Genomic DNA, 24682 nt, shown 5'->3' with positions numbered 1-24682 from the left:
TGTAGAACATCGTCAAGTCACCTCTTGACTTTCTCTTAGATTGAGCTTCTTCAGTCTCTCGCTGTAGGGCTAGCTTTCCTGACCTCGCATCATCCTTGTAACTTTGTTCTGAACCCTTCCAGTTTGTCAGCAAAGTGTGGCCCCCGAAACTGACCATGGGATCCAGGAATGGTCTCGCTAATGCCACCTCCCTACTCCCTTTGCTAGCCCTTGCTTATACATCCAGGGATTGCCGTAGCCTTTTTCGCCACAGCATCACATGGGGAGCTCGTGTTCCCAGAGGAAGTCTGGATAATCAGGAGTCTGGCCTGCTTCAGTCCATACCAGAGAGGCCTTCTTCAGGGAAGCTGCTCCTGCCATAAGTAGCATGAGGAGGAGAGGAGAGGAGAGGAGAAAGCCCTATAGGTGGGTTAGAGAGAGAGCCCTATAGGTGGGTTACGGGTGTCTTGGGCAGAGTCCCCTGGGAGGGGGTCCCAGCAGGGAACTTCACATGCAGGACTGGGCCTTGCTGATCTGATCTGACTCTGGGAGGAGTTCAGTTGGGCAGAGGAGGGCATTCCCTGGCTGGGTGCGGCTGGGCTAGAGGCTGCTTTCCTGGGGCGGCACTAGCAGGCCCAAGTGCTCCTGTTCCTGGCTGTGTTGTTGGGATCGTGTACCTGAGGCTGGGTGGAGCAGACTCTGCCAGGAGCTTCCTGGGCAGGGTGCCCTGCAGGGAGCTTTCCTATTGTTCCCGCAGCCCCAGTCTGCTCACGCTGTGGTGCTCATTGGCTGCAGGGGAAGCCGGGCTGCCCTGCCCAGTAACATGATCTCTAGGAGAGAGCCTGGCAGGTCACTCCAGCGCTGGGCCTGGCTGAGGTCCAGGAGCCACCGGAAACTCTCAATAGAGCAGTTGCGCTGCGTGGCTTCCTGCCCTGACTCCAGGAGGGAAGGGACCTGGGACCTCGGTTTGGAAGGGCCCAGTCCTGGCTTGCGCGTCCCAAGGGCTGAACCTGGCCAGGTGGAGGTGGGGGGTGGGGGTGGGGAGGTTGTCTCCTCTGATCTCCCTACTAGTGTGTGCTAAGTCCTGCCCTGTTCCTGGCTTCCTCTGTTCTATGACCATGCTGCAGGGAAACCCTGGCATGCCGGGGAGTGAGCATGGCTGGAGGGGAAGGGGGCCCCAATCGGGAGAAGGGGGCTCTGCCCACCCCCTGAGTCCCTGTAACCAACATAGGCCAAGTACATTATTGCAGGCCCTGTGGGGTCAGGTAGCTTTCTGTGGCCTGGCTAACACCTTCTGCTGGTGCTGGGGGGCCCCACTGGAGCCCCATCACTGCTGTGCCTTGTGCCAGGCAGGGACTGTTCTTTGGGAGCCTTCCCAGCCCTTGTGGCATGATGTGGAGCCAGCGAACCCAGCCCGGACCCCAGCATGGCAGCACAGTGCTCCAGGGGGAGAGGGTTGCGGTAGGAGAGCAGGCCACTGTGGTCTCCCTGGGGCCTTCTGCCCAAAGCCCCTTCTAAAGCCAATCCCACCCCCTTTCTCTGCTGCCTTGGTGTCTGGCCGGGGAGGAGGTGGCATTGTGGAGTTACAGCCAGCGAAGGGCAGGTCTGGGTCTGGCTGTAACTGGGGAGGGGGCAAGGTCCCTGGGGGGTTTGTCTGTCCCTGAGGGCAGAGCTGCTGGAACACTTTGCATAGTGTGGGTGCTGAGAGCCATTGGTCCAAACTGTAATCCTGTATGGATGGAAACCACTTCAAGCTGGGGGTGTGCCCCCCCCAGCACCCCTAGTTCCAGCACCCCTGTGGACATGGGAGGCCAGGGAAGGGGACATAGGGCAGGGTCATGATGGCATGAGGGGGTGTACCTAACTCTGTAGGCTCACCCCTGTTCTGTGTGCTCTGCTTTCTGGGTCCTGGTGCACAGATCCCAGCCTCCTGGGCAGGGCACTCAGTAGCCAGTGCTGGGGTGACGGAGCCTGGTGGCCTGTGCCCTGGGGGGTGCTGAGTAGCACTGAGCCACGCTCTCCTCTCCCCGCAGAGTTCAGCGCTTGGGGGCTGCTGCACCCGCTGGAGGCATTTCCGGGGCAGAGCTCAGGCCTCCGAGAGTAGGAGCAAGGCGAGAGTTACCAAATGGAAAGAAAAGCTGGTCAGATGCTGGAGGGGGGGAGGGGGGAGTGGTATGGAGCTGGGGGAGCTAGCGTGGGGCTGGGGAGCTGGCATATGGCATGGGAGGCTGGTGCGGGGCTGGGGGGGGTCTGTCCATGGGGCCGGCAGGGATCTGTCTCCCAGTCCACGCCCTGGCTCCCGCTGCAGGAGTGTGCCTGTACTCCCCACAAGAGCTCTCTCTGGCCTCTCTTCCCCCCCCCCACTGCCCATGCTCTCATCCCACTCCCCGCCCCGCCCCACCCCAGTCTCCTCTGCCCTGGCTCGCCTACCCCCTTCCCTTCACCCCAGGGAACCCAGCCTGTGGGGAAGGGGTGGTGCTTGGAGCCTGGGAATATGCTGGTTTCTGGCCTTTGGGGCTCCTTGCAGCCTGGCCTTGGCTGTGGGCCAGCCCCATGGAGGCGCTTTGCCGGATTCCGTCCCTGGGGACTGTAAATCAGGGAGGGCTCAGGCCTGGCCCAGCTCTGCCCCCCAGGCTGAGGAGCCCAGCCAACCTCCGGCCAGAGGTGGCAGAGAGTGACCGGGGCCCCGAGGGCATCCGCAGGCCCCCCAGCCTCGAGGTCCCCTCCCCAGCCTGGCCAGTGCTGCCTCCGGCAGCCGGGGGGGGGGAGGGGACCCTGCACGGGCAGCCTTGCTGGCTTCAGTAAACAGGAAACCCACAAGTTGTTCCAATCTCCTTTTTGGGAGCGAATCTGTGCCGGGCATTCCTGCTCCTTTACTCAGCGCTCTGCAAACCCAAACGCTGCCCCGCGCCACCCTGCCGGGGAAGAGTGCCACCTCCCTCGCTGGGCTCAGGGGGCCGGTGGGGGCCAGCCAGGACTGACCGGGCTGGGCTCTGGCTCACAGGGGCGTGTGGGGGGCTCCTGGGCTGTGTCTGCCCTGCAGCGGGGAGCCAGCCTCCGAGCCTGGGACAGTCGTGTGCTGGTGGGGCCCGAGGTCGGGCACTAAACAAGCAGTGTGGAGACTGCGGCCCCCTGAGCTCAGAGCCAACATCGGCCGGGCGTGAAGGCCCTGCTCGCACAAGTCTGTCTGCCCAGGCTGGCATGCTGACCGGACTGGGCTTTGGCTTGGGGTTGGGGGGGGTGTCTGTCTGTCCATCCATCCATCTGTCTATCCGTTCTTAGGACGGTGCTGGACTCTGGGAGCACTGGCACCGACTCTGGGGTGCTTTGGGGCTGGAGCACCCACGGAAAAAAAATAGAGGGTGCTCAGCACCCGCCAGCGCCAATCAGTGGTTTGGCAGCACCTCTGATGAGCTAATCAGGAGCGCTGCCAAACAGCTGTTTGATGGCTGGGGGAGAGGCTTGGGGGAGGGCGGAGAGCAGTGAGCAGCAGGTGGGTGGGGCCTCGGGGTGGAGCAGGGGCAGGAAGAGGCGAAGTGAGGACGGGGCCTTGGGGCGGAGCAGGGATGGAGAGTGCCCCCCCACACACACACACCCGGGAAAACTAGAAGTCAGCGCCTATGTCTGGGAGGACGGTGCAGGGTCCACTGGGGGCAGTTCCTTGGGGCTGAGCTGGACTCTGGGGAGAGGTGCAGGATTCACTGGACTCAGGCGCTGGCTAGATTGTGTGGTCCAAAACCCAGATGAGATGTCAGGAATACAGAATAGGATGGAGAGTAAGATGGAGAATTTTGAATGGTTTTATGTAAATCAATGGTTTGGCCTCCCTTGGGCACCCTGTCTCAGAAAGGATATTGCAGAATTAGAAGGGTTCAGAGAAGGGCGATGAGAATGATCAGGGGCCTGGAAAAACTCTTGTGAGGGGAGAGTGCACTGATCAAGATTGTGAGTTAGAGAGACAAATAAGAGGGGGACATGACAAAAGCATCTAAAACAATCAATGGTCTAGAGCAGGCGTTCTCAAACTGGGGGGTGTAACCTCTCAGGGGCTCGCGAGGTTATTATGTGGGGGTCATGAGCTGTCAGCATCCACCCCCAAACCCCGCTTTGCCTCCAGCATTTATAACAGTGTTAAATATTTTAAAAGTGTTTTTAATTTATAAGGGGGGTCGGACTCAGAGGCTTGCTGTGTGAAAGGAGTCACCAATACAAAAATTTGAGAACCGCTGATCTAGAGAATGTAGATTGGGAACTTCTGCTATCCCTGAACCCAGGGTCAGTGAAAGAAATTTAAAGGTGGCAAATTAAAAAGTAACAGAAGGAAATGCTTTGTCACACAATTCATAATTATCCTGTGGAACTCACTGCCACAAGACATTCGGGCCAAAATTTAGCCCAATTCAAAGAAGGATTGGATCCTTATATAGATAAGAATATCCAGGGCTATCCTAGTTACTGCTACCATAAATTCTGGCAAGTATACTCAACCTCGTGCTTCAGGGGCTTGAGCCAATCTCAAAGAATTCGAGACCAGGACAAGATTTGGTGTGGGGGCAGATTATTCCACCTCTCCCTACTGTGGGCATCTTGCACGAACCTTTGAAGCATCTGATGCTGGCCCCTCTCAGAGGCCGGCGGTTGTGCAGGATGGACCCCTGGCTGATCCAGGCAGTGATTCCTGTGGCCTCTGTGCAGGGTCCCAGTGCTGAGGGGCTCACGCACTTTCAGTGGCTCTCGGCCCTTTTCCAGCTCTGGGGTGGGACTGACTCTGGTGCTGCTTCTCCCTCAGGCTGAGTCTGATGTGGCCTCCCTGAACCGCCGTATCCAGCTGGTGGAAGAGGAGCTGGACCGAGCCCAGGAGCGCCTGGCCACTGCGCTGCAGAAACTGGAGGAGGCTGAGAAAGCAGCTGATGAGAGCGAGAGGTGTGTGGTTGGTGGGAAGGGAGGAGTATGGAGGGGGATGTGGCTTGGCAGCTGCGGGGGGAGGGCACGAGTTGGCCTGGATGTGGCCGCTTGCCCCCATGGGATTGCTCCGGGATTGCTCCAACCCCCCCGTCCCATGGAAGTGGGGTCCTGCTGGTGTCACAGACAGCAACGGGCAGCTGGGCCCCATGCTAAGCCCCATGTCAGGGCGAGATGGGGGCAGGAGCGGTGGATGCGCCCTGAAGGTGGAGGGCCCACAGGCACTCTTCTCACAAGGCCCCGCCCCTTCCCACAAGGCCCCGCTCCCATGCCGCCTCTTGCCCCCAACACCCCGCTTGCTCTTCTCCACTCCTTTTGGCCTCCTCCCCCGTCTCTCGCTCTTAGGGGAAGTGCATAGCCCTCCCACTTTTAAAAGTGCAGGGGCCATGGCCCCCTAGCTGCCCCTTTTGGCATCCCTGGACGGGGGCAGTTTGGGGCAGGAGATCAGGCTGCAGATAAGATTGCAGCACGACAGCAGCCTGCCCGAGGCCGGCTGTGCTCTCGGTTGCCATGAGCGGTATGTTGGACAGTTGAAAGTGCCAGTTACTGCTCTCAAACAGGGGCATCTCCGGCCTCTTCTCTCTTGCTCGGCAGGGTCACGTGGCCCCTGGAGCAGGCTCAGCTTGTGCCAGCACTAAGATTTCATGGGGCTTTTCAAAAGCTAGGGTCTAGCTCTCTAGACTTCAAGTATCACAGCGACTGGGATGGGAGCTCTGGGAGGTGTGAACTGCCCCGCATGCTGGGGACCTCACCAAGGTGTTGACTCTAAAGCCTAACGATAACACTTTTGCAATGTCCTCATTAATTAGTCAGTTGCTAATCGTTTGGCCTTCAGGAGGGGGCAGAAGGGAGATAATGCGGAGACACACACACAAAGGTAGTGAAAGGGAGCGGATGGCAAACGTGGCTGGGGAAGGGAGACGCAGAGGACAGAAACAGCTCCCAGAAATGGTCCTGAAGGGGAGCGTGTTCCCGCTGGGTGATGCTGGTTGTGGCTGTAAGGTGCTGAGCAGATAACAAATAGAGTTTCCCCCATGCTCTATGCAAATTCTTAGTGACCCCTGAGTGGGCTCCGCCATTCATGGCGGAGTGTCTAGAGTTCAGAATATATACCCAGCCTGCGGGCCATAATTAAAAGGGGACTTAGGCCTTCCCCAGGGAGCAAGTGACAGTCCTGCTCTAGGTGATATTTGTTGTCTCAGGCAGGGCTCATCAGCCCTGAAACTCTTTCTTTCCCCACGCTGACTGCTGAGGTCTCTGGGCACCTTCCAGCTGCGCGTTAAGGCCTGTGGCTAACATCTGTCACGCGTGCCTGTCCTCTCCCCAGGTGAGGACCCAGTTGTGCAGTGCAGGGCTTGATTTTGGTAGGGCTATTAGGTTTTTTGAACACGTCCATGCTGCCCAGTGTCTGTGTCAGCAAAGGAGAGCTGGAAAAGCACACTGGCCCTGGGACTGGAAGGTGGGGAGTTTGTGATGGTACTAGGCCCCTGAGGGAGTTCTTTTCACAGTCTCAGCTGGTCCCAGAAAGCTCTGTCTCGCATCCAGATGCACTGTTGCCTCCAGGGGGAGAGTCCCATTGTGCCAAGGAGCAGAATTGGTGATCAGGGCTTCGTCCTGGAGCTTTAGGTCCTTTTAGATATGCTGGACCCAGGCCATTGAGCATCTTGGAAATAAGGACCAAAGCCGGACTCTCTCTTCTACGGGAAACCAGTGTGGAGAGCAGGGAACTGGTCAGATGTACAAATTCAGCACTAGTGTAGCGCAGGGTAGTCTCCTGGAAAGCCCAGTAGTCTGCCCTGTCCTCTAGAAGCCACCAGTCAACGCTGAAGACCTCTCCAGCCTCCTGTTCCATGGTAAAATAATCAAGGCTCCAACATGCACCGTGATTGTGGATGCACGGGCTCCAACCAAGCTCCAACATGCGCCGTGATTGTGGATGCACGGGATTCTGGGTTCAGACTAATGCACAACACAGAGACCGCTCTAGTGGCGCTGAGAGGTTGCCTTGGGCCATGGATGCAGGTAAGGTCACCATGCTCATGCTGCCGCACTGCAGTGGACCACAGGTACTAACTCACCTACGTGACAGAGGAGCCGATGGCCCAGCACTCCAGTGGGTGATCATTCCTCTCCAGCAGAACTTGGGGAGTGGTGATGTGTAGCTCCGAAGGCTCTACCCATCACCACTCCCTATGCATCACCCGCTTAGAATAATAGAATCATAGAATATCAGGGTTGGAAGGGACCTCAGGAGGTCATCTAGTCCAACCCCTTGCTCAAAGCAGGACCAATCCGCAACTAAATCATCCCAGCCAGGGCTTTGTCAAGCCTGACCTTAAAAACTTCTAAGGAAGGAAATTCCACCACCTCCCTAGGTAACGCATTCCAGTGTTTCACCACCCTCCTAGTGAAAAAGTTTTTCCTAATATCCAACCTAAACCTCCCCCACTGCAACTTGAGACCATTGCTCCTTGTTCTGTCATCTGCTACCACTGAGAACAGTCTAGAGCCATCCTCTTTGGAACCCCCTTTCAGGTAGTTGAAAGCAGCTATCAAATCCACCCTCATTCTTCTCTTCCGCAGACTAAACAATCCTATTTCCCTCAGTCTCTCCTCATAAGTCATGTGTTTCAGTCCCCTAATCATTTTTGTTGCCCTCCACTGGATGTTTTCCAGTTTTCCCACATCCTTCTTGTAGTGTGGGGTCCAAAACTGGACACAGTACTCCAGATGAGGCCTCACCAATGTCGAATAGAGGGGAACGATCACGTCCCTCGATCTGCTGGCAATGCCCCTACACTTATACAGCCCAAAATGCCATTAGCCTTCTTGGCAACAAGGGCACACTGATGACTCCTATCCAGCTTCTCGTCCACTGTAACCCCTAGGTCCTTTTCTGCAGAACTGCTGCCTAGCCATTTGGTCCCTAGTCTGTAGCAGTGCATGGGATTCTTCCATCCTAAGTGCAGGACTCTGCACTTGTCCTTGTTGAACCTCATCAGATTTCTTTTGGCCCAGTCCTCTAATTTGTCTAGGGCCCTTTGTATCCTATCCCTACCCTCCAGCGTATCTACCTCTCCTCCCAGTTTAGGGTCATCTGCAAACTTGCTGAGGGTGCAATCCACACCATCCTCCAGATCATTTATGAAGATATTGAACAAAACCGGCCCCAGGACCGACCCTTGGGGCACTCCACTTGATACCGGCTGCCAACTAGTCATGGAGCCATTGATCACTACCCGTTGAGCCCGACAATCTAGCCAGCTTTCTATCCACCTTATAGTCCATTCATCCAGCCCATACTTTAACTTGCTGGCAAGAATACTGTGGGAGACTGTGTCAAAAGCTTTACTAAAGTCAAGGAACAACACGTCCACTGCTTTCCCCTCATCCACAGAGCCGGTTATCTCCTCATAGAAGGCAATTAGATTAGTCAGGCATGACTTGCCCTTGGTGAATCCATGCTGACTGTTCCTGATCACTTTCCTCTAAGTGCGTCAGAATTGATTCCTTGAGGACCTGATCCATGAGGCCTCTCCTCAATGTCTACGTGACTCCACTGGGAGACAGAGGAAGACACCAGGGTTCAGTTGCTAACGACACTCAACTATCTACTAGTTCACCACCGATGCAGCCACCACCACGACTAAGATGTCACTCACAGTACGTCCCAGAGATCGGCTCTTGGATGGAGGGCAGTTGGCTTGCAGCTGGAGACCCCAGACAAGACCAAAGTGATGCTGTTGGAAAGATTTTGTCCCCACCTTCCATTCACCAGAGTTGTGCAAAGCCTTGGGGTCCTGTTTGACTCCTTGTTAAGTTTTGGGGGACCAGGGAGTAGCTGTCTAAAAATGCCGTATTTCACCTCCAGTTCACTAGGACTCTCTGTCCCTTCCCCCTGGCCGAGGGCCTGGGCCCGATGACCCTTGTGTCCATCACTCAAGGCTGGGTCACTGTAGCTCCCTTGGCTGCCTGCCTTCTCCATGGTCCAGGCACCGGTCTGCATTGCCCACACCAGTGAGCTGCTGATCCAAGTCGACAGACTGAGCTGGCAGGGCCTGCGTTACCTGCTAACACTAGCCGGTCGACGTGGCTCGGCTGGAGCTCGGACTCTGAAACCTAGGGTGGGGCTGGGCTTCGAGCCCACACTAGAGCCCGAGCTGCAACTTGAGAGTGTAGCAGGGGCCCCATGAGCCCGAGCTTGTCGACCTGGCTCAGAGGCTCACAGCTGAGGGCTACTGCTGGCTGTCTGCACAGGGGGCCCCTGCTCCTGTCCCTCCATGGGCTCCCAGCCCGTTTGGATGATTTGATCCTTTGCTGTAGGCTTTTGTGTACTATGTGGGGGCTATTTGGGCAGATGGGGTGTCAGGGCGGTGAGTATCACTAGTGGGGGAGAGGAGGGTGTAAGGGTGTCCTGAAGATGGTCAGACTGAATTTGCCTGATCTCCACTGGGAGGTTTTTCTGCAGCTGGCTCCCCTTGATGGAGAATGCTCTGTTCCCAGCTCTCCCAGGCTTTGGGCTGGGCTTTGTCATCTGCACTGTCCCAGAGGGGCCCATGCCCACTAGTGGTTTCGCTCTTACTACTGCCTCTGAAGGAGGCACTCAGATGCTGTGGTGATGGGTGGCAGGACAGATACCTAACACAGAGGGTGCAGAACTAGCTCTGTGTGTGAGCTAGGATGGGGCTGAAGGGGGCTGCTAGCTCAATGCTAGGAGTATCTGACTCCATGTGGCAATGATCTGAGAGGGGTGAAGGATGTGGCAGGATGGGCACTGGGATAAGTGTGAGGCTAATTCCCAAGACTGGAAGATGATCTGGAACATGGGAATGATTTAATTCACTGGGAGGGGTGGGGTGCGCAGGGCTGCAAAAAGAGAGGGCGCATGTGCCAGATTGCAGCAGGTGTGGGGCACTCTGGCGTGGGGCAGAGCCGGGACGCTCTGGCGTGGGGCAGAGCTGGGGTGTTCTAGCTTGCTGTGAGGCAAGTTGGGTGCTCTAGATCATGCCTCAATTTCGGGGCAGTCTAGATCTCAGCCGTAACACTGTGGTTTGGATTTTCTTCAGAGGCATGAAAGTCATCGAGAACCGGGCCATGAAGGATGAGGAGAAAATGGAGCTCCAGGAGATGCAGCTGAAAGAGGCCAAGCACATAGCTGAGGAGGCCGACCGCAAATACGAGGAGGTGAGAACCAGCCCTTCCCAATGACCATCGTTCCTGGGGCTCCTGCTGACACCCCCAGGAGCACCCACGGCTCCGGCTGGCTCACACCGAGGATGGCCTAGTGCGTTGGAGCACTGCCTTGGGGGGGGGGGGGTGCATGCCTCTGGGGGCTGGCAGCTCCTGGCAACACCCCCGTTCGTAGGAGAGGTCCCAGGAGAATGGAGCACGAGCAAGTGGGTCCTGCTGCTGCGGCCCCTGCCCACTCTCTGCCTGCTCCCACTGTCTCTGGGGGGCATCTCCTCTGCCGGCTGCCACTGCCACCCTGGGGGGTGCCCCCCCACCCCGAGGCCTCTATCTGCAGCCACCACTGCAGTGCAGGGGGCTGCTGCCGAGCTGTGCTCCCGCAGGCGGGGCCTGCGCCAGACTGACAGTCTCTCCTCTGCCGGGCCTGCCAGGTTGCCCGTAAGCTGGTGATCATTGAGGGGGAGCTGGAGCGCTCGGAAGAAAGGGCGGAGGTTGCAGAAAGGTGAGTACTGTCTCTACCCTCCGGGCAACTGGGGGAGGGCATGGGGATGGGGTTTCTCGGGCCCCTACTTTCTGCTTCTCCCCCCGCCCCCCCAGATGAGGCTGAGCTGGGATGCAGCCCTCGGGGAGCTAAGCCACGTAGGGCACTCAGCGGGCAGCCAGAGCCCATGGCTGGGGTGAGTCCCTTCCCTTGGTTCTCCAGCAGGGGGCGACACTGACCCCGTTAGAGGCACAGAATCCAGGTGCAGCGCCGTGAGGTTTTTATGGGGCTGACGGAGCAGGTGGCCCAATCCTAGGGGGGCCCCTGGCTCTCTGTCTCTGATCAGGCTGAATGGCAGCTGGCTCCTGCCCTGTCGCTGTCCCCTGTCCCTATGGGGCCCGGCCAGGTGGGTGGGGGTGCAAGGATTGGGAATGGTTGATCTTGTTCTCTGCTCGGTTTCCCATGGCTGAACGGTCCCCCTGGGATGCCCCCTCTCACCCCCCTAGCCGAGTGAGACAGCTGGAAGAGGAGCTGCGCACCATGGACCAAACCCTCAAATCCCTGATGGCCTCAGAGGAAGAGGTACTGGGGCAGGGAACTGGGGAGACTCGCAGCTTCCTCTCTGTCCCTCTCCGCCTCTCTGACCCTCTGGACGTGCTGTCTCCTTTCCATCATTCCTATGAGATGACTCTGAGCCCTCTCCTTCTTCCCTTGCCATCCTGTGCGGCTTTGGGTCTGGTCCTAGTTCTGGGGCTGAGACAGATGGGGCTCGATGCACTGAGGGGCTGGGGTTGGAGGCGAGCTGGGCAGCCCTTGGTCTGGCTGCTGCCTGGTTCGACCCACACCTCTCCCTGGCTGCCTGCGTCACAGGGCCACTCCTTGTGCCACAGGGTGAGCTGAGCGTTGGCCGGGGCTGGGGCCCTGCGGGCGCGAGGCAGGCCCTGGTGGGGAGTGAGACCTCTCCCACTCCCTGTCTACATCTGTCTCAGCACCGCAAGAGTCTCTGTCCCAATTACTTCCCACTGTGCTGCTTGCAGGAGGAGTTCTCGCGGTCCTGTGAGGGCCCCAGGTGGGGCTGAGCTGGCAGAGGCAAATTGGGCTGGGTGGCCCTCTCACTCTGGCATCTCTGCTCTGGACTTTTGGCCCTTATTTAGGTCCAGTTACCTGCCGAGCCTGCTCAGGCAGGTGATTCACTCTACTCCTTCGCTGCCTGGGCGCAGTCTGGGGGTCTGAGCCTGCCTCTTGCGTCCCAGCCGGACTCTCCTAGGAGCTGTCACCGGGGTAGGTCAGCAGGGATGGTGGCTTGCCTGAGGTCATGGGCCACGGGCCAGGCTGGCTGTTGCTTCCTCTCCATCTGAACTGCTGTTTCTCTCTCCTGAGCTTTTTCTCTCTCTCCTTTCCTTCATTCCTCCCACCACCCTGCACCCTTCTCTCTTCCGCGCGCCCTGGCCTGCTGGGAATAGTAAATGTGGGGACCTAGAGGAAGAGCTGAAAATTGTCACCAACAACTTGAAGTCCCTGGAGGCCCAGGCCGATAAGGTAGGAACCGGAGGAGCGCAGCACCTGGCCCTGCGGCTGGCGAGGAGCAGGGCCCGAGAAGTGAGCAGAGCAGAGTGCTGCTCTCCTGGGAGATGCCCTGGGATCTGGGCAATGGTGGGGCACCTAGGGGTGGGCCTGCCAGCCTGTCGCTATGAGAGGGACCCAGCGGGTGCTACAGGGACTGGGAAGCGACTCAGGCTTGTCTTTCTTCACAGTACTCCACCAAGGAAGATAAGTACGAGGAGGAGATCAAGCTGCTGACAGACAAACTGAAGGAGGTGAGAGATGCCCAGAATCAGGGACCCTGACAGGAGGGCAGGGCCTGGTGTAATCGCCCCATCCTCCACAGGGTGCATGGGTTTGCTGCCACCCGTCAGAGTGGGACTGGCTGTGGGCCACAGGTGCCGACTCCGTGGGTGCTCTGGGACTGGAGCACCCGGTGGGAATGATGGGTCCTGAGCACCAACCAGCAGCCCCCCATCAACTCTCCCCTCACTGGCAGGCCCCACGGATCAGCGCCTCCCCCACCTTCCCGCCGCAAACAGCTGTTTCAGTGCACTGGGGGTCGGGGGGAGAAGCGAGGCTGTGGCGTGCTCGGGGAGGGGGCGGAACTGGGCGGGAAGAGGTGGGGGTGGAGCAGGGTGCAGTAGGAGGCGAGGCGGAGGTGGGGCGTTGGGGGAGGTGGAGTGGGGGCAGGGCATGAGGCAGAGCTGGGGGTCGAGCACCCCCCCCGGCACACTGGAGAGTCGGCACCTGTTCTGTGGGCACAACCCCTGAGGTCATCCTTGACCCACTCTGAGTCTACTGCCCCGCTCCCCTGAGTGGCTAAAGCCACCATCTGCCTGGGCAGGATTCCCGGACTGTGCAGACGGCCGGCTTCCCCTGCCCCAAAACCTGAGCAGTCCCCACTGCCCTTCCCCTGCCCAGCTATGTGGTTCTGATGCACTTAAGGGGCCCCGGGGTGCTGGGGGTGGGACAGAGACAGTCATTCCTGGAGCGGAGCTGAAATTAGCAGTACAAAGGCAGATTCTGCTTTGGACAGATACATGGCTCTGAATGCTGCTGCTCCTCCAGCCATGGCCTGGGCCCCTTGTTGCAGGGCAGGAGTCACTGCAGAGCAGCTGACAGGTAGGCTAGATCTGCTGCAACTTCAGATACAAGAAAGCAGGCCAGCCGAGCCTTGCAGAAATGCTGGGGGAGTGAGTCCAACAGGAGGTTCGGCAGCTCGCCATGTCCCAGCTCCAGTAAGGGGGCCTCCATGGGGCCAAGCAGGGTAGCATCTGGCCCTCCTTTGCCTGTGGAGAGTTCTGGCCCTGAAGATGCTACCTTCTGCCCGGTTCTCCATCAGACAGTCGGTACCATAGCTAACGCCCCGTTTCCTGACCCTAGGCTGAGACCCGAGCGGAGTTTGCTGAGCGATCCGTGGCCAAGCTGGAGAAAACCATTGACGACTTAGAAGGTAGAGACCCCGCCTGCCCTTTGCCCCCCTCCCCACAGAGCACAGCCAGCCTAGGAGGCCCAGGACATGCCTCAGGGTCTGCTTAGCCGAAACCTCCGGCCGTGGGGCTGTGGCTGAGTGCTGGGATCTGGAGAGGAGGGAGGGACAGGGAGCCTGGGTGGGTCTCACAGAACGAGCTGTCCCCCAGGTGGGAATCCCAGTCTGAAGGGAGGGGAGGCAGGATCACTGTGCGATGGGCATGGGCCAGGAAGCGTCCCAGGACAAGGGGCTGGCCAGGAGCACAATAGCCAGGGAGGGAAGGAAGAGTGGCCAGGGAGCTCAGGCCGGGCCAGGAGAGTCCCTTGGTGAGAAGGGGCAAGTGAAACCCTGGAGCAATGAGGTAAGGGCAGGGGTGGGAGGAACCAGTCTGGCCTATCAGAGGCCCATGCACCTGTGTGAACCCTACCCGGCACCCTCCCATGGCAGCAAGGTCTCTCTCTCTCTCTCTCTCTCACATTCACTCTCTCTTTCTCCCTCCCTGCCACTGCCCTGCTCTGCTCTCTGCCACGGGCCACCCCCTGCACACCCTCCTGCCTGCAGACGAAGTGTATGCTCAGAAGATGAAGTATAAGGCAATCAGTGAGGAGCTGGACAATGCACTTAACGACATCACCTCCCTCTGAGCCCCTGAGCGGTCCCAGCACCATGGCACTCCACTCATGCTGTCTGCCCACCCCCTCCCACCCTGCCTGCTTGTGACCTCAGTCGCCATGGCTGCCCCTGCCTGCCTGCCTCCATCTATCCCTTGGTCTCTGCTCCCCACCACCTCTGTCAGTCTGTCCATTCCCCTCTTTGTCCCCGCAAGCTCCAGTGCTGCTGGGTGGCTGTAGTTTGCTCAGTGAAAGCTGCAGAAGAGGAGGGTCCCTGAGCAGGGAGCAGCCCATAACCCAGACTGGGGAGCATCCCTGGTCCAGGATCAGCCCGTCTGCAATGTGCCATGCATAAGCCTTGCTCGGGTGCTGCGTGTGGCCAGCTAGCCTGATCTGCCGAGCTGCAGCGAAGTGTCCAGTTACACAGTGGGCTGACCTCTTGCCTGGGGGTGGGGTCTGAGGATGGAAGGTGCATGGTCCCATCTCACCCCACATGCTGGGTCTCTGTCTGCTGGCCTGGGCTGATCCTCGCTCCGTGGGCATGGGCGGGGGGACGGCTGCAGATTTGGATTTCTCTCTTTCCTCAAGAGCAGTTGGTGCAGACGGTAAACTAGAGAAAAGCTCCTGTTGCAGCCCAGGAGAAGCAGCCAGGGTTCCCCAGGGTACCAGCCTTCTGGCTCCCTTCTGCCTCACCTGCTCCATGGGGCATGCTTTGTGTCAAAGGGCTGCCAAGTTCTAACACGCCCGGGGAAGATGGCAGCCGTGGGGCCAGGGGGAGGAGACAGAGGGGCGTGCCCTGGTGCAAAGGGAGCTTTACTTATGTCAGGTCCCAAGAAACGGGCACGTTTAGCCCAGCTGCTGGGAACAAGAAGGGAGTAGCTAGTGCTGGGATTGGGAGGGACAGCGTGGGCTCCACGTCCTCTGACCAAATCTGCCTGGGCTCCGCTCCCCATTGACACCCCCCTGAAGGGGATTCCCCCCAGCTGGAAGCAGCCTCTCCAAAGCTGAGGGCAGGAGGAGAGGAGAGGGTCACTCCCATGGGGTGGAAGGAAAACACGTGGGAGGCTTGGCAGCCCTTACTGCTTCCCAGTCCCTGCTCTGCATTCTTCCTGTCCTTCACACGTTACTCTTGAGTTCACATTTCATGACTTACTTTCTTTTCTGTCCTTCTGGGTCGATGCGTTGGTCTCAATAAAGCATTTTCTCTCCTTGGTTTCGCCTTTATTTTCTTCATGCTGCTTTGGTTTTTCACCTTCACACTCATTTTCTAGCCATGTCTCATTTTCATGCCTGTACATGGCCCTTTATGGGGGGTTCTCCTGCCAGGTGTGCTCTACAGCACAGATAGCCACAGGTGCTCTGACCCTGCGGGGAAGGGCCGAGCATAAGAACCTGGACAGACCCTGTGGGAAGTCCTTGACCTCAGCCTTGCCGGTGCATCGGGGGAGGGAGAGGGACGAACGCACAGCTAGCTCCATTTGAGAGGAAAGTTCTCCTGGTCCTTGGTTCTCGGGTCCCAGCCTGAACTGAGCTAGATCCAACCCTGTCTCTCTTTCATTGCCTGGACTTGCCCCAGCGCACACACCTTTTCACAGCCCTGACCTGGCTTCATGTGTAGCTGAGTAGGGCAGCACTTTCCTTCCTGGAGGTTGATTGATTTTCCCCTTCAAAGAGCCTTATGTTTCTGGGTCAGAACTCACCCCAGTTTGTGCTACAAATCTCCCCACCTCCTGGAACCATGTCCTCTATCCTTCTCGAATGGCCTCCTTGCTGCACCATCCCCTAGCCAGACCAGAGCCTGCTCCCCTTCTGCCTGTAGACCTGAATTCATTTCTCTTTCCTGCACTGAGCAGATGGGCTTCGGGACATGCGCCCCCGGGGTTCAGCTACGCTGATAGCGTCTCTGTGCTGACCTGACTTTCTCTTTGCACTAACTCTCTCCTTTCTCTCTCTCTCTCCCTCTGCTGCCGCTGATGTCTGTTTTCTATAGCGCGCTCCCAGCAGGAGGCGGAGAAAAACCGTATTCTCACTAACGAACTGCGGGTCATCCTTAACGAACTTAACAACTGAGCCAGCCTCAGCCCATGCCCTGCTTATGTCATGTAGCCTGTGTCTCCTGGGGTGTTCCAGCCCCATCGCCCGCCCCCTCCATTGCCCAGGACATTCCCTGCAGCTCTGAGTCCTGGTAACAGGTTCCACCAGGCCAGCTGGGCCTGGGGAGTCCCTGCCCTCACCCTGCTGCTGGGTACTTGGCACATGGACCCTCACCCCCTGGCCTTACAGTTCAGAGTGACCAGCCTGCTCTGAACAGCTGGAGACTCCTGCCTCCTGAGCTGGTTGATTTTGCCCAGGGGGGAGCCTGCTGCCATCATGACCCAGAGCCCCCACCTTCCCCACAGGGGCACTGCTGAGCCAGCACCAGCTGCCCAGGCTGGGGAGGGAGTGCCCATGTGATGGGCTGAGCCACCTGAACCCTGCCTACTCCCTCCCTACATTGTAGTGCTCCCCAAGGCAAGGGGACAGCCAGCCCCCCACCGGCTCTACCAGGAAACCACTCTTCCTAAACCACTCAACTGCTGCAGGCAAAGGCTGTCTGGATACTGCTCTTGCAGGTCATAGAATCATAGAATATCAGGGTTGGAAGGGACCCCAGAAGGTCATCTAGTCCAACCCCCTGCTCGAAGCAGGACCAATTCCCAGTTAAATCCAGCTTCTCCAGCTCCAGGAACTGTAAGGAACAGGGTGGGAGTCCAGCTATTCCGGCCCCAGCCTCTCCCAGCAGGTGCTCTAGGCAGCAGGGCAGCGGCTTTGGCTGCAGGTGGACCTCATGGAAACGCCTGTCCCAGCAAAGGCTCCGGTAGGCAGCAGGACAGAGGCTCTGGAAGGGTGAGCTCCCAGCTGAGGGTGTCATGGCAAGTCTCATTCCAGCGGAAGTGATGTAGGGGACAGCGCAGAAGCGCTGGCTGTGGGCAGGTTCCCCTGTAGCATGTTCTGTACACGAGGGCTGGAAGAACTGGCTCCTGCAGTTTCGTTAGTGCTGGTCTCTCTTCCCTCTGTGCTGTCCTCTCTCCTCCTGAGCTGCTGCCTTGCCACTGCTCCATGGATCACCACTCCCAGTTGAATCACGGAGCAGCTGGGCAGTGCTATGCACCTTTCATCGGTCCGTGGGCAGGACTCTCTGGGGATGGACCTGGCTCTGCTGGAAGCACATGGCTGTGGAAATGGGGCTGTGCCATCTGACAGCCCCATGTGCAGTAGCACCCTGCAGGGAGCACAGGCAGAAGCCGTGGGTGTGAAGTTAGGCTGCCAGAATCTGATTGGTCTAAGCACCCTACCTGGCCTCTGAGCTATTGCTGCTCTGTGAGGTCGGGCCGTGTCCCTGGTAAGGCCTTGGCTTGGAGCTGGGGTACGTTATGGTGCTGTGTGGAAATGCTGTTCCCCAGCGACACTGAAATGTCCATTTGTGTCTGTGTGTCTGGGTTTGATCCTGTCTGGCTCGGTCTGTTTGTCCCTGTGCATGGGTGGGTCTGTCTCCGTGTGTATGTCTTGGCTTGGTCTGTCTGTCCCTGTGTATGGATGGGTCTGTCTCCGTGTGTCTTGGCTTGGTCTGTCTGGGCGGGTGGCTCGGTTGGTCTGTCCCTGAGCATGGGTGGGCCTGTCTCCTTGCGTGTCTGTCTGTGTGTGATTTGTGTCCGTTTTTCTGTCCATCCGTGTGGCTGATCACGTGTGGCTGGCATCTGCGTTTGTCTGTCTGGATGTGTGTCTGGATGTCCTTTGTGTTTACAGAGAATCTGGCCAGTGCCAAAGAGGAGAACGTTGGCATTCACCAAGTTCTAGACCAGACCCTGCTGGAGCTGAACAACCTCTGAGCCGCTTGAAGAGCCCCACTCTATCCACCTGCCCCTGCACCTGAACCCCATTGGCACCCTCTGGAGGCACCAAGTGAACTGCGTCATGGCCAAAGCCACACATCCATGAGAAGGGAAACCCTGCGGCCCATACCCTGGCCCTGGGGCATCTTGTCTGTGCACAGCCAGATCGGCTCTGTCCTGTCTTCATGTCCAAATATTAAAGCAAGTTTAACAAGATAGACAGATGTGTCTGGTCCTTAGCCAAGGGGGGTCAGGGGTGGGGAGAAGCTGCCCACAGCTGGGAGCCTCTGCGCCCCCCTCCCCAGCTCATTTCAGTGGGGCTCTTGGCCTGACTGGGTAGACAGATCTTGCCAAAGTATAGGAGCCAGCCCCCTCCAGTCTCTGTTGCTGAGGGGAGGGGGGGACTTGCCCACATCAGGGCTTTCCTGTCTTTGGGGTTTGATCTCCTGCGTCAATTTGTCATTGCTGCCTGTCCCTGCTCTAGAGCAGGCACCTCCATAGCACGGAGCCATCTCTCTCCATCTCCCAAAGGCAGGGAGTTTTTCCTTCTCACTCTGAAGAGACATCACTTCGGATTCCTGGTAGTTTGAGGAAATAAATTTATCTTGTTCCGTCACATCTGGGACATTGAGCTAGAATCTCTCTGTCCCCTTGGCTGCCCTGTCGCTCCTCGCTTGTTGTGCTTTGTGCCTCCCCAGCCCACCCCAGTGCACAGTCTCTGAGTCTGGATTTGCTGAGAGGCTGCCAGAATTCTGCAGGTCTGTGCTTTCACGATCATTCTGTGCAGGGAGCTGGAGCCAGTGTGACACTTTTCAGGGTTAATGAAGGTGTCCAGGGTGACTTGCTACCACCTGCTTATGGTGTGAGGGCATCTTGTCTGTGTCCACCAGGGGAAGTTCTCCCAAAGCTACCGGCTGCAGGCAATACAGGTGATCCACTCTGGGATACTGCAAGCCCCACTCTTTCCTGCTGCAAGCTAGCAATTTACCCAGCCCACCTTGTTACAGTCACATGCTCACTTCCTTGTCTTCTGGACACCTGCAATGTCCACCGATCCACTGCCTCTGTGGAAGCAGGGCAGCCCAGGTCACAGGCTTCACCCAGTTCGACACATGCCTTAGCACAGAGCTCTGGGGCGTGGCTCTAGTAAAACAAATTTGAAGTTTATTTAATGGAGCTTGAGATAAAGATTCAAATAAAAGTAAGTAAAAGGCTTTGGAAACATAAGGTTACAGGTAAAAGAAAAGCAATAAAATCCAGTCTGTGGCCTTTACTTATTAACAAGTGCCTGTCCTGTCTATTTAAGTATTTCTAACCCCCCAATCAGTCCACATAGTGCCTGTCCAGGCCAGAGAGCTGGGTCCACTTTCCATGAGATGCATACTGGCAAGGTGTCACCTCCATAATGCTAACGCCTTGTGCCCTTGCTTCCTCACTTGGACAGTCCCAGAGGTTTGGGCTCTTTTCCTAACCTGAGTGTTTCATTCACTTCAGCGCAGATCTCAGGGTCCTCTGCTCAGTCTTTTCTTGGGGTTCTTTTGGTTTTGTCACTGCTCAGGCCTGTGTATGGGTCAGATGGAAACCCAGGACCGGCCTAGCTCGACAGATGCTGGGTGTTCTCACTCTTGGTTGCGTTAGCTGAGCCCTAACCCGCCTGTCAAGGCTGATTCCCCAGTCTGGCACTTTGAGTGCAGAAGGTGGGGGCCCGCAAGGATTCTAAAAATTAATACTGGCCACTCCAGGCTTGTATTAAACTCCCAAGGTTACAGCTTCTCTCTGACCTTGGATAGGTAGATGCTGCCACCACCCAAGTGCAGAAACCCCCTTTTGAGAACCCAGAAAGGCACACTTGGGAATTCCTCCTTGTGGGATACCCTAAAGCCCTTTCACCTCCCTTCTGGGGAAGAGCGGAGAAAGAAAAACAAAGGAAATCAGCTGTTGCCACCAGCTAATCAAACAACATGCACAAATCTCTTAGGACACCAAAACCCAATCCCATTCTTAAAAAAGGTAAATTTGATTAAAAACAAAAAGAAAGACAATACATCTGGAACGTAGGCTATTGCTAGATTTTAAAAGAGCAAATATAATAATTAAGCATCAAAAATGGTTTTCTTGAGGTCCAGCTTAAAGGTTACAAGCAAAACAAAAGCATTTGGGGGTTAGCACAGAGGAGGCCACAAGCCAATAAGAAATAAAAGAAATAACCCTAATCGCGTCTTCCTAGACATTCCCTGATTTATTTACATATCTGGGGTTTCAGATAAGTAGTCTCTAGGTATGATCTGATGGTTTTTCATACCTGGCTTAAAGCTTCCTACAGCGTAGTTCAGCCCTGTTCCTGCTCTGTGTCTCCTCCCTCCAGAGAACAACAACAGACAAAAGGGGAGCCTTGCTTCAATTTTAAAAAGTTCTAGCCTTTCCATTGGCTCTTTTGGCCAGATGCCCACTCACTCACTTCCTTTTACCTATGCATGCAGTCAGACCTTTTTAACTCTTTACAGGTAAAGCAAGTAGAGAACAGTTACCAAGAGGGATTTTATAGCTAACTGGCTGTCTGGGTCCATAAAAGGAAGCTACCCTCCCCCTGTTCATTTATCAAACCATCCCAGGTCACCTGCTTCAGCTCCAGTTGTTTGGAACCTCAAATCCTACGTTTTACAGAGCTCCTAAAATACTTCCCATGGAAATGTCTGGCAATAACCACGACGATCAGCTAGTGCTTAGCTTTTGGCAGAGACCACATGTGACCCTCCCCCACACCTTTGGTCAAGTATTGCAAAGCTGGGCAAGACAAGAGGGGTGAGGTGATATCTTTTATTGGACCAACTTCTGTTGGTGACAGAGACAAGCTTTCGCAGTTACACTGAGTTTCCTCAGGTCTGGGAAACTCACAGCTAAATATAAGGTGGAAGAAATTGTTTAGCGTAAGTAGTAATGTATTTCAAGGAACGATTCATGGTGAAGTGGCCAGTTAACACCCTGGAGGGAAAGGAAAGGGGGAGATAAGAAGGAAGTTCTGTGTGGGGTGGGTGTTAGTGGATTACAGGTTAGTGTAATAAGCCATAAATCCAGTGTCTTTGGTCAGTCCATGATTTTTAGGGGCTAGCAAAGTTATGAATTTAAGCTCTCATGCTCATCTATTGAAAATATTGTGCAGGTTTCCTTTGAGACTAAGGCCTGAGTGATCACTTTGTGAAACACGTTCAACCATATCGTTTTCCCTTGAGAGTTTATCAAGAACATAGTGATTGTCTGGTTTCACCCACATAGTTGTTATTGGGGCATTTAGTGCACTGGATAAGGTACACTGGATAATTGGTCCTGCTTTGAGCAGGGGGTTGGACTAGATGACCTTCTGGGGTCCCTTCCAACCCTTATATTCTATGATTCTATGATTCTATGATACACCTCATGTTGTGAAAGGCTTGTGTAGGAACAATGGATCTTGAAAGGTGTGTTGGGTTGGTGTTCATCATTGTAGCAGTGGTGATATGTCTGCAGGTTTGGCATCTGTTGTACTAGCAGGGTCTGGTGTGTCCTTGTAGTGCAGCAGAGTGGCCTCCCTCTGGACTTGAAAGCAAGAGAGCACTACACTCCCGCTGCTGGGTGGAGCCAAAACTGCCCCACCCCCTGTGCAGGAAGTACTGGGACAGGACAGGAAGTATAAAGGGAGGGCCCTGCAACTTGGTTGGGTGGGAGCCAGGGAAGGAGGCAGATGTCTCCACCCTGCTGCAGTGCTGAACTTGTGCTATGCAGCACCTTGCCCCTGGGGAACACCGATCCTGGCGATGAGTTGCTGGGAGTGCCATCCACATTGTACCATGAGGAGGCAGAGGACCCTGAGACTTTGGAACTCCGCCCTCCACCCCCCCCCAGTCTTTGGTAGGAAGTAGTCCAAGGAAACCCGATGTAGGATTCCCACTGACCCAGTGGTGGAACCATTCATCACTGTTTGGGCCCTGGGCTGTGACCTGGTGGAGTAGGGTGAGCCCAGGCCCCTGGGGTGCTGGCCTATTCACCCCTGGGCCAGAAGGTCTGTGCATTATTTGTGTGTTGTCCCAGCTAGGAGACTGTGGGCCCAGACTGTGTTTGCTGGCTGCTGTAACCAGGCTAGGCTAAAGCCTGCTCCCTGCTCTGTCCCGCCCAGTAGCTCAGAGCTGCCTGGATAGACTGTTGATTTCTGTCTCCCCACCCCTGGAGACTGTAAGCTAAAGACTGTTCATGCTCTGCCCCATCTAGAGGGCCAGAACCCAGACTCTTGATTGGTGACAGCCCTAGCCCAGAGACACTGGGCTAAAGATTGCTTCCTGCCCTGCGCTGCCTGAGGGAGCTAGCACTCCAGCCTGCTAATGGTTGTTTGCCTCTGTGAGGAGGCTGCGACCTGTGAACTGCTTATGGCTCAGCCCCGCCAGCAGGAGCCCAAGTGCTGCTGTCTGATGCAGCGAGACAGGGTGGCCTCCCTCCCCCATTTGTGCGTGAGAGACCACAACACTTGGTGGAGAATGCGGGCATCATCCATGCCCAGAGATAAGGGGATGAGCTTAGGACAGCATTAAATCGGCCCCCCTCTCACCTGGTCTGGAAAGGATGGAGGTAAAAAAAATTGATCAAATGGCTTGCTGAGGAGCAACAGCAGGCAGCGCAGCTCCAGCAGCAGCAACAACAAATGCAACAGCTGAGAATCAGCAACAGCAATTGGTCTGAGAGCCAGGGGCCCAACACCCTTATAGACAACTGCATTGCTCGCATCAGTTTGATGCACTCATACCAACCCCTGGGGGCTCCAACCCCAGGGGAGCAGTGGCCCCAACTGACCTCACTGTGCTTGTGTGCTTGGCAAAAATGGGCCCTGAGGACAACCCAGTGCCTTTCTCAATGCCTTTGAGAGGGTCGCCTCAGCAGCTAAGTGGCCTCTTAAGCAGTGGGCCACCCTTTTGGCCTCTTATGTGATGGGCCTGGCTCAGGATGCCTACAGGGGGCTCCCGGCAGGGGAAGCCCAAGACTCAGGTCAGCTGAAGCCTGCAATTCTCGATGCGCTCAAGATCACACCAGAGACATTCTGGCAGCAACTCCAGGAGAAGACCTACCCGCCCAAGGCCTGACCGAGGGTTGTAGCCCAAAAGCCAAAGGACGTGTGCTGGCAGTGCCTACAGCCCTAAGAGCGTACTGGTGCTGAAGTCACTGAACAAGTCATCCTTGAGCAGTTCATACATGTCCTCCCAGTACAAGGAAGAACCGGGGGCCTTTACCACTGGCCGCCAACCTTGAGTGCAGTCATGGCCTTCATGGAGGACTCTTTGGCTGCAGAGACTGCTGTCGGGGCCAATGGCCCTGATGATGGCCAGCGCCAGAGAAGAGAGGATCCAGAGCCAAAGGAACTAACCCAGGCCCGGCCCAAGATGCCATGAAGGACGCGACACCATCAATCCTCAATATCCATCCCATGCATCTCAGAGAATAGATAAGAATGGCCATACTGGGTCAGACCAAAGGTCCATCAAGCCCAGTATCCTGTCCTCTGACAGTGGCCAATGGCAGGTGCCCCAAAGGGAATGAACAGACAGGGCATGGATCACTTGATGATAACCTATCACCCAATCCCAGCTTCTGGCAAACAGAGGCTAAGGACACCATTCCTGCCCATCCTGGCTAATAGGACCATCAATGGCTATCTTCCATGAACCTATCTAGCTCCCTTTTGAACCCTGTTATAGTATTGACTTTCACAACACCCTCTGGCAAGGAGTTCCAGAGGTTGACAGTGCGTTGCATGAAAAAATACTTTCTTGTTTTTGTTTTAAACCTGCTACCTATTAATTTCATTTGGAGGCCCCTTGTTCTTGTATTATGAGAAGGAGTAAATAACACTTCCTTATTTACTTTCTCTATACCACTCATGATTTTATAGACCTCTATCATATCTCCCCTTATTCGCCTCTTTTCCAAGCTGAAAAGTCCCAGTCTTATTAATGACAGGTTTCAGAGTAACAGCCGTGTTAGTCTGTATTCGCAAAAAGAAAAGGAGTACTTGTGGCACCTTAGAGACTAACCAATTTATCTGAGCATGAGCTTTCGTGAGCTACAGCTCACTTCATCGGATGCATACCGTGGAAACTGCAGCAGACTTTATATACATACAGAGAATATGAAACAATACCTCCTCCCACCCCACTGTCTTGCTGGTAATAGCTTATCTAAAGTGATCATCAAGTTGGGCCATTTCCAGCACAAATCCAGGTTTTCTCACCCTCCACCCCCCCACACAAATTCACTCTCCTGCTGGTGCTAGCCCATCCAAAGTGACAACTCTCTACACAATGTGCATGATAATCAAGTTGGGCCATTTCCTGCACAAATCCAGGTTCTCTCACCCCCTCACCCCCCTCCCAAAAACCACACACACAAACTCACTATCCTGCTGGTAATAGCTCATCCAAAGTGACCACTCTGGTATGCAGGGACCTGATGATGGACAGAACTCTGAGGTTTTTCCAGGCCATGGGATGGGCACCTTGTCTTTGGAACAAAGAAAGAAAGACCACATGGCAAGAGACTATAAAAAGCTGCTGCA

General features: G+C 56.1%; 1 protein-coding gene across 12 annotated transcripts in view; it reads left to right on the top strand.

Moving 5' to 3' along the window:
- The window catches only part of TPM2 (tropomyosin 2), a 30226-nt gene extending 11900 nt beyond the window's left edge, over positions 1 to 18326 (top strand). For 2 of the 12 annotated variants that reach the window (XM_048834669.2, XM_048834675.2), the window contains 7 exons: positions 4769 to 4902; positions 10008 to 10125; positions 10560 to 10630; positions 12073 to 12148; positions 12364 to 12426; positions 13538 to 13607; positions 16227 to 18326. In XM_048834669.2, coding sequence (XP_048690626.1) covers positions 4769 to 4902; positions 10008 to 10125; positions 10560 to 10630; positions 12073 to 12148; positions 12364 to 12426; positions 13538 to 13607; positions 16227 to 16306 — 612 coding nt within the window. In that variant the 3' untranslated portion in view covers positions 16307 to 18326. Of the gene's footprint in view, positions 1 to 4768; positions 4903 to 10007; positions 10126 to 10559; positions 10631 to 11115; positions 11192 to 12072; positions 12149 to 12363; positions 12427 to 13537; positions 13608 to 14186; positions 15449 to 16226 lie in introns of those variants that run through there. The other 10 variants (XM_048834664.2, XM_048834672.2, XM_048834668.2 and 7 more) reach the window with 5 other exon arrangements.
- The last annotated feature ends 6356 nt before the right edge of the window (positions 18327 to 24682 follow it).

This window comes from Caretta caretta, chromosome 5 (genome assembly GCF_965140235.1).
Source record: "Caretta caretta isolate rCarCar2 chromosome 5, rCarCar1.hap1, whole genome shotgun sequence".
In the NCBI taxonomy this organism is placed as follows: Eukaryota; Metazoa; Chordata; order Testudines; family Cheloniidae; genus Caretta; species Caretta caretta.
Note: the sequence above shows the minus strand (reverse complement) of the source record. Positions and strands in the feature narration are given on the sequence as shown.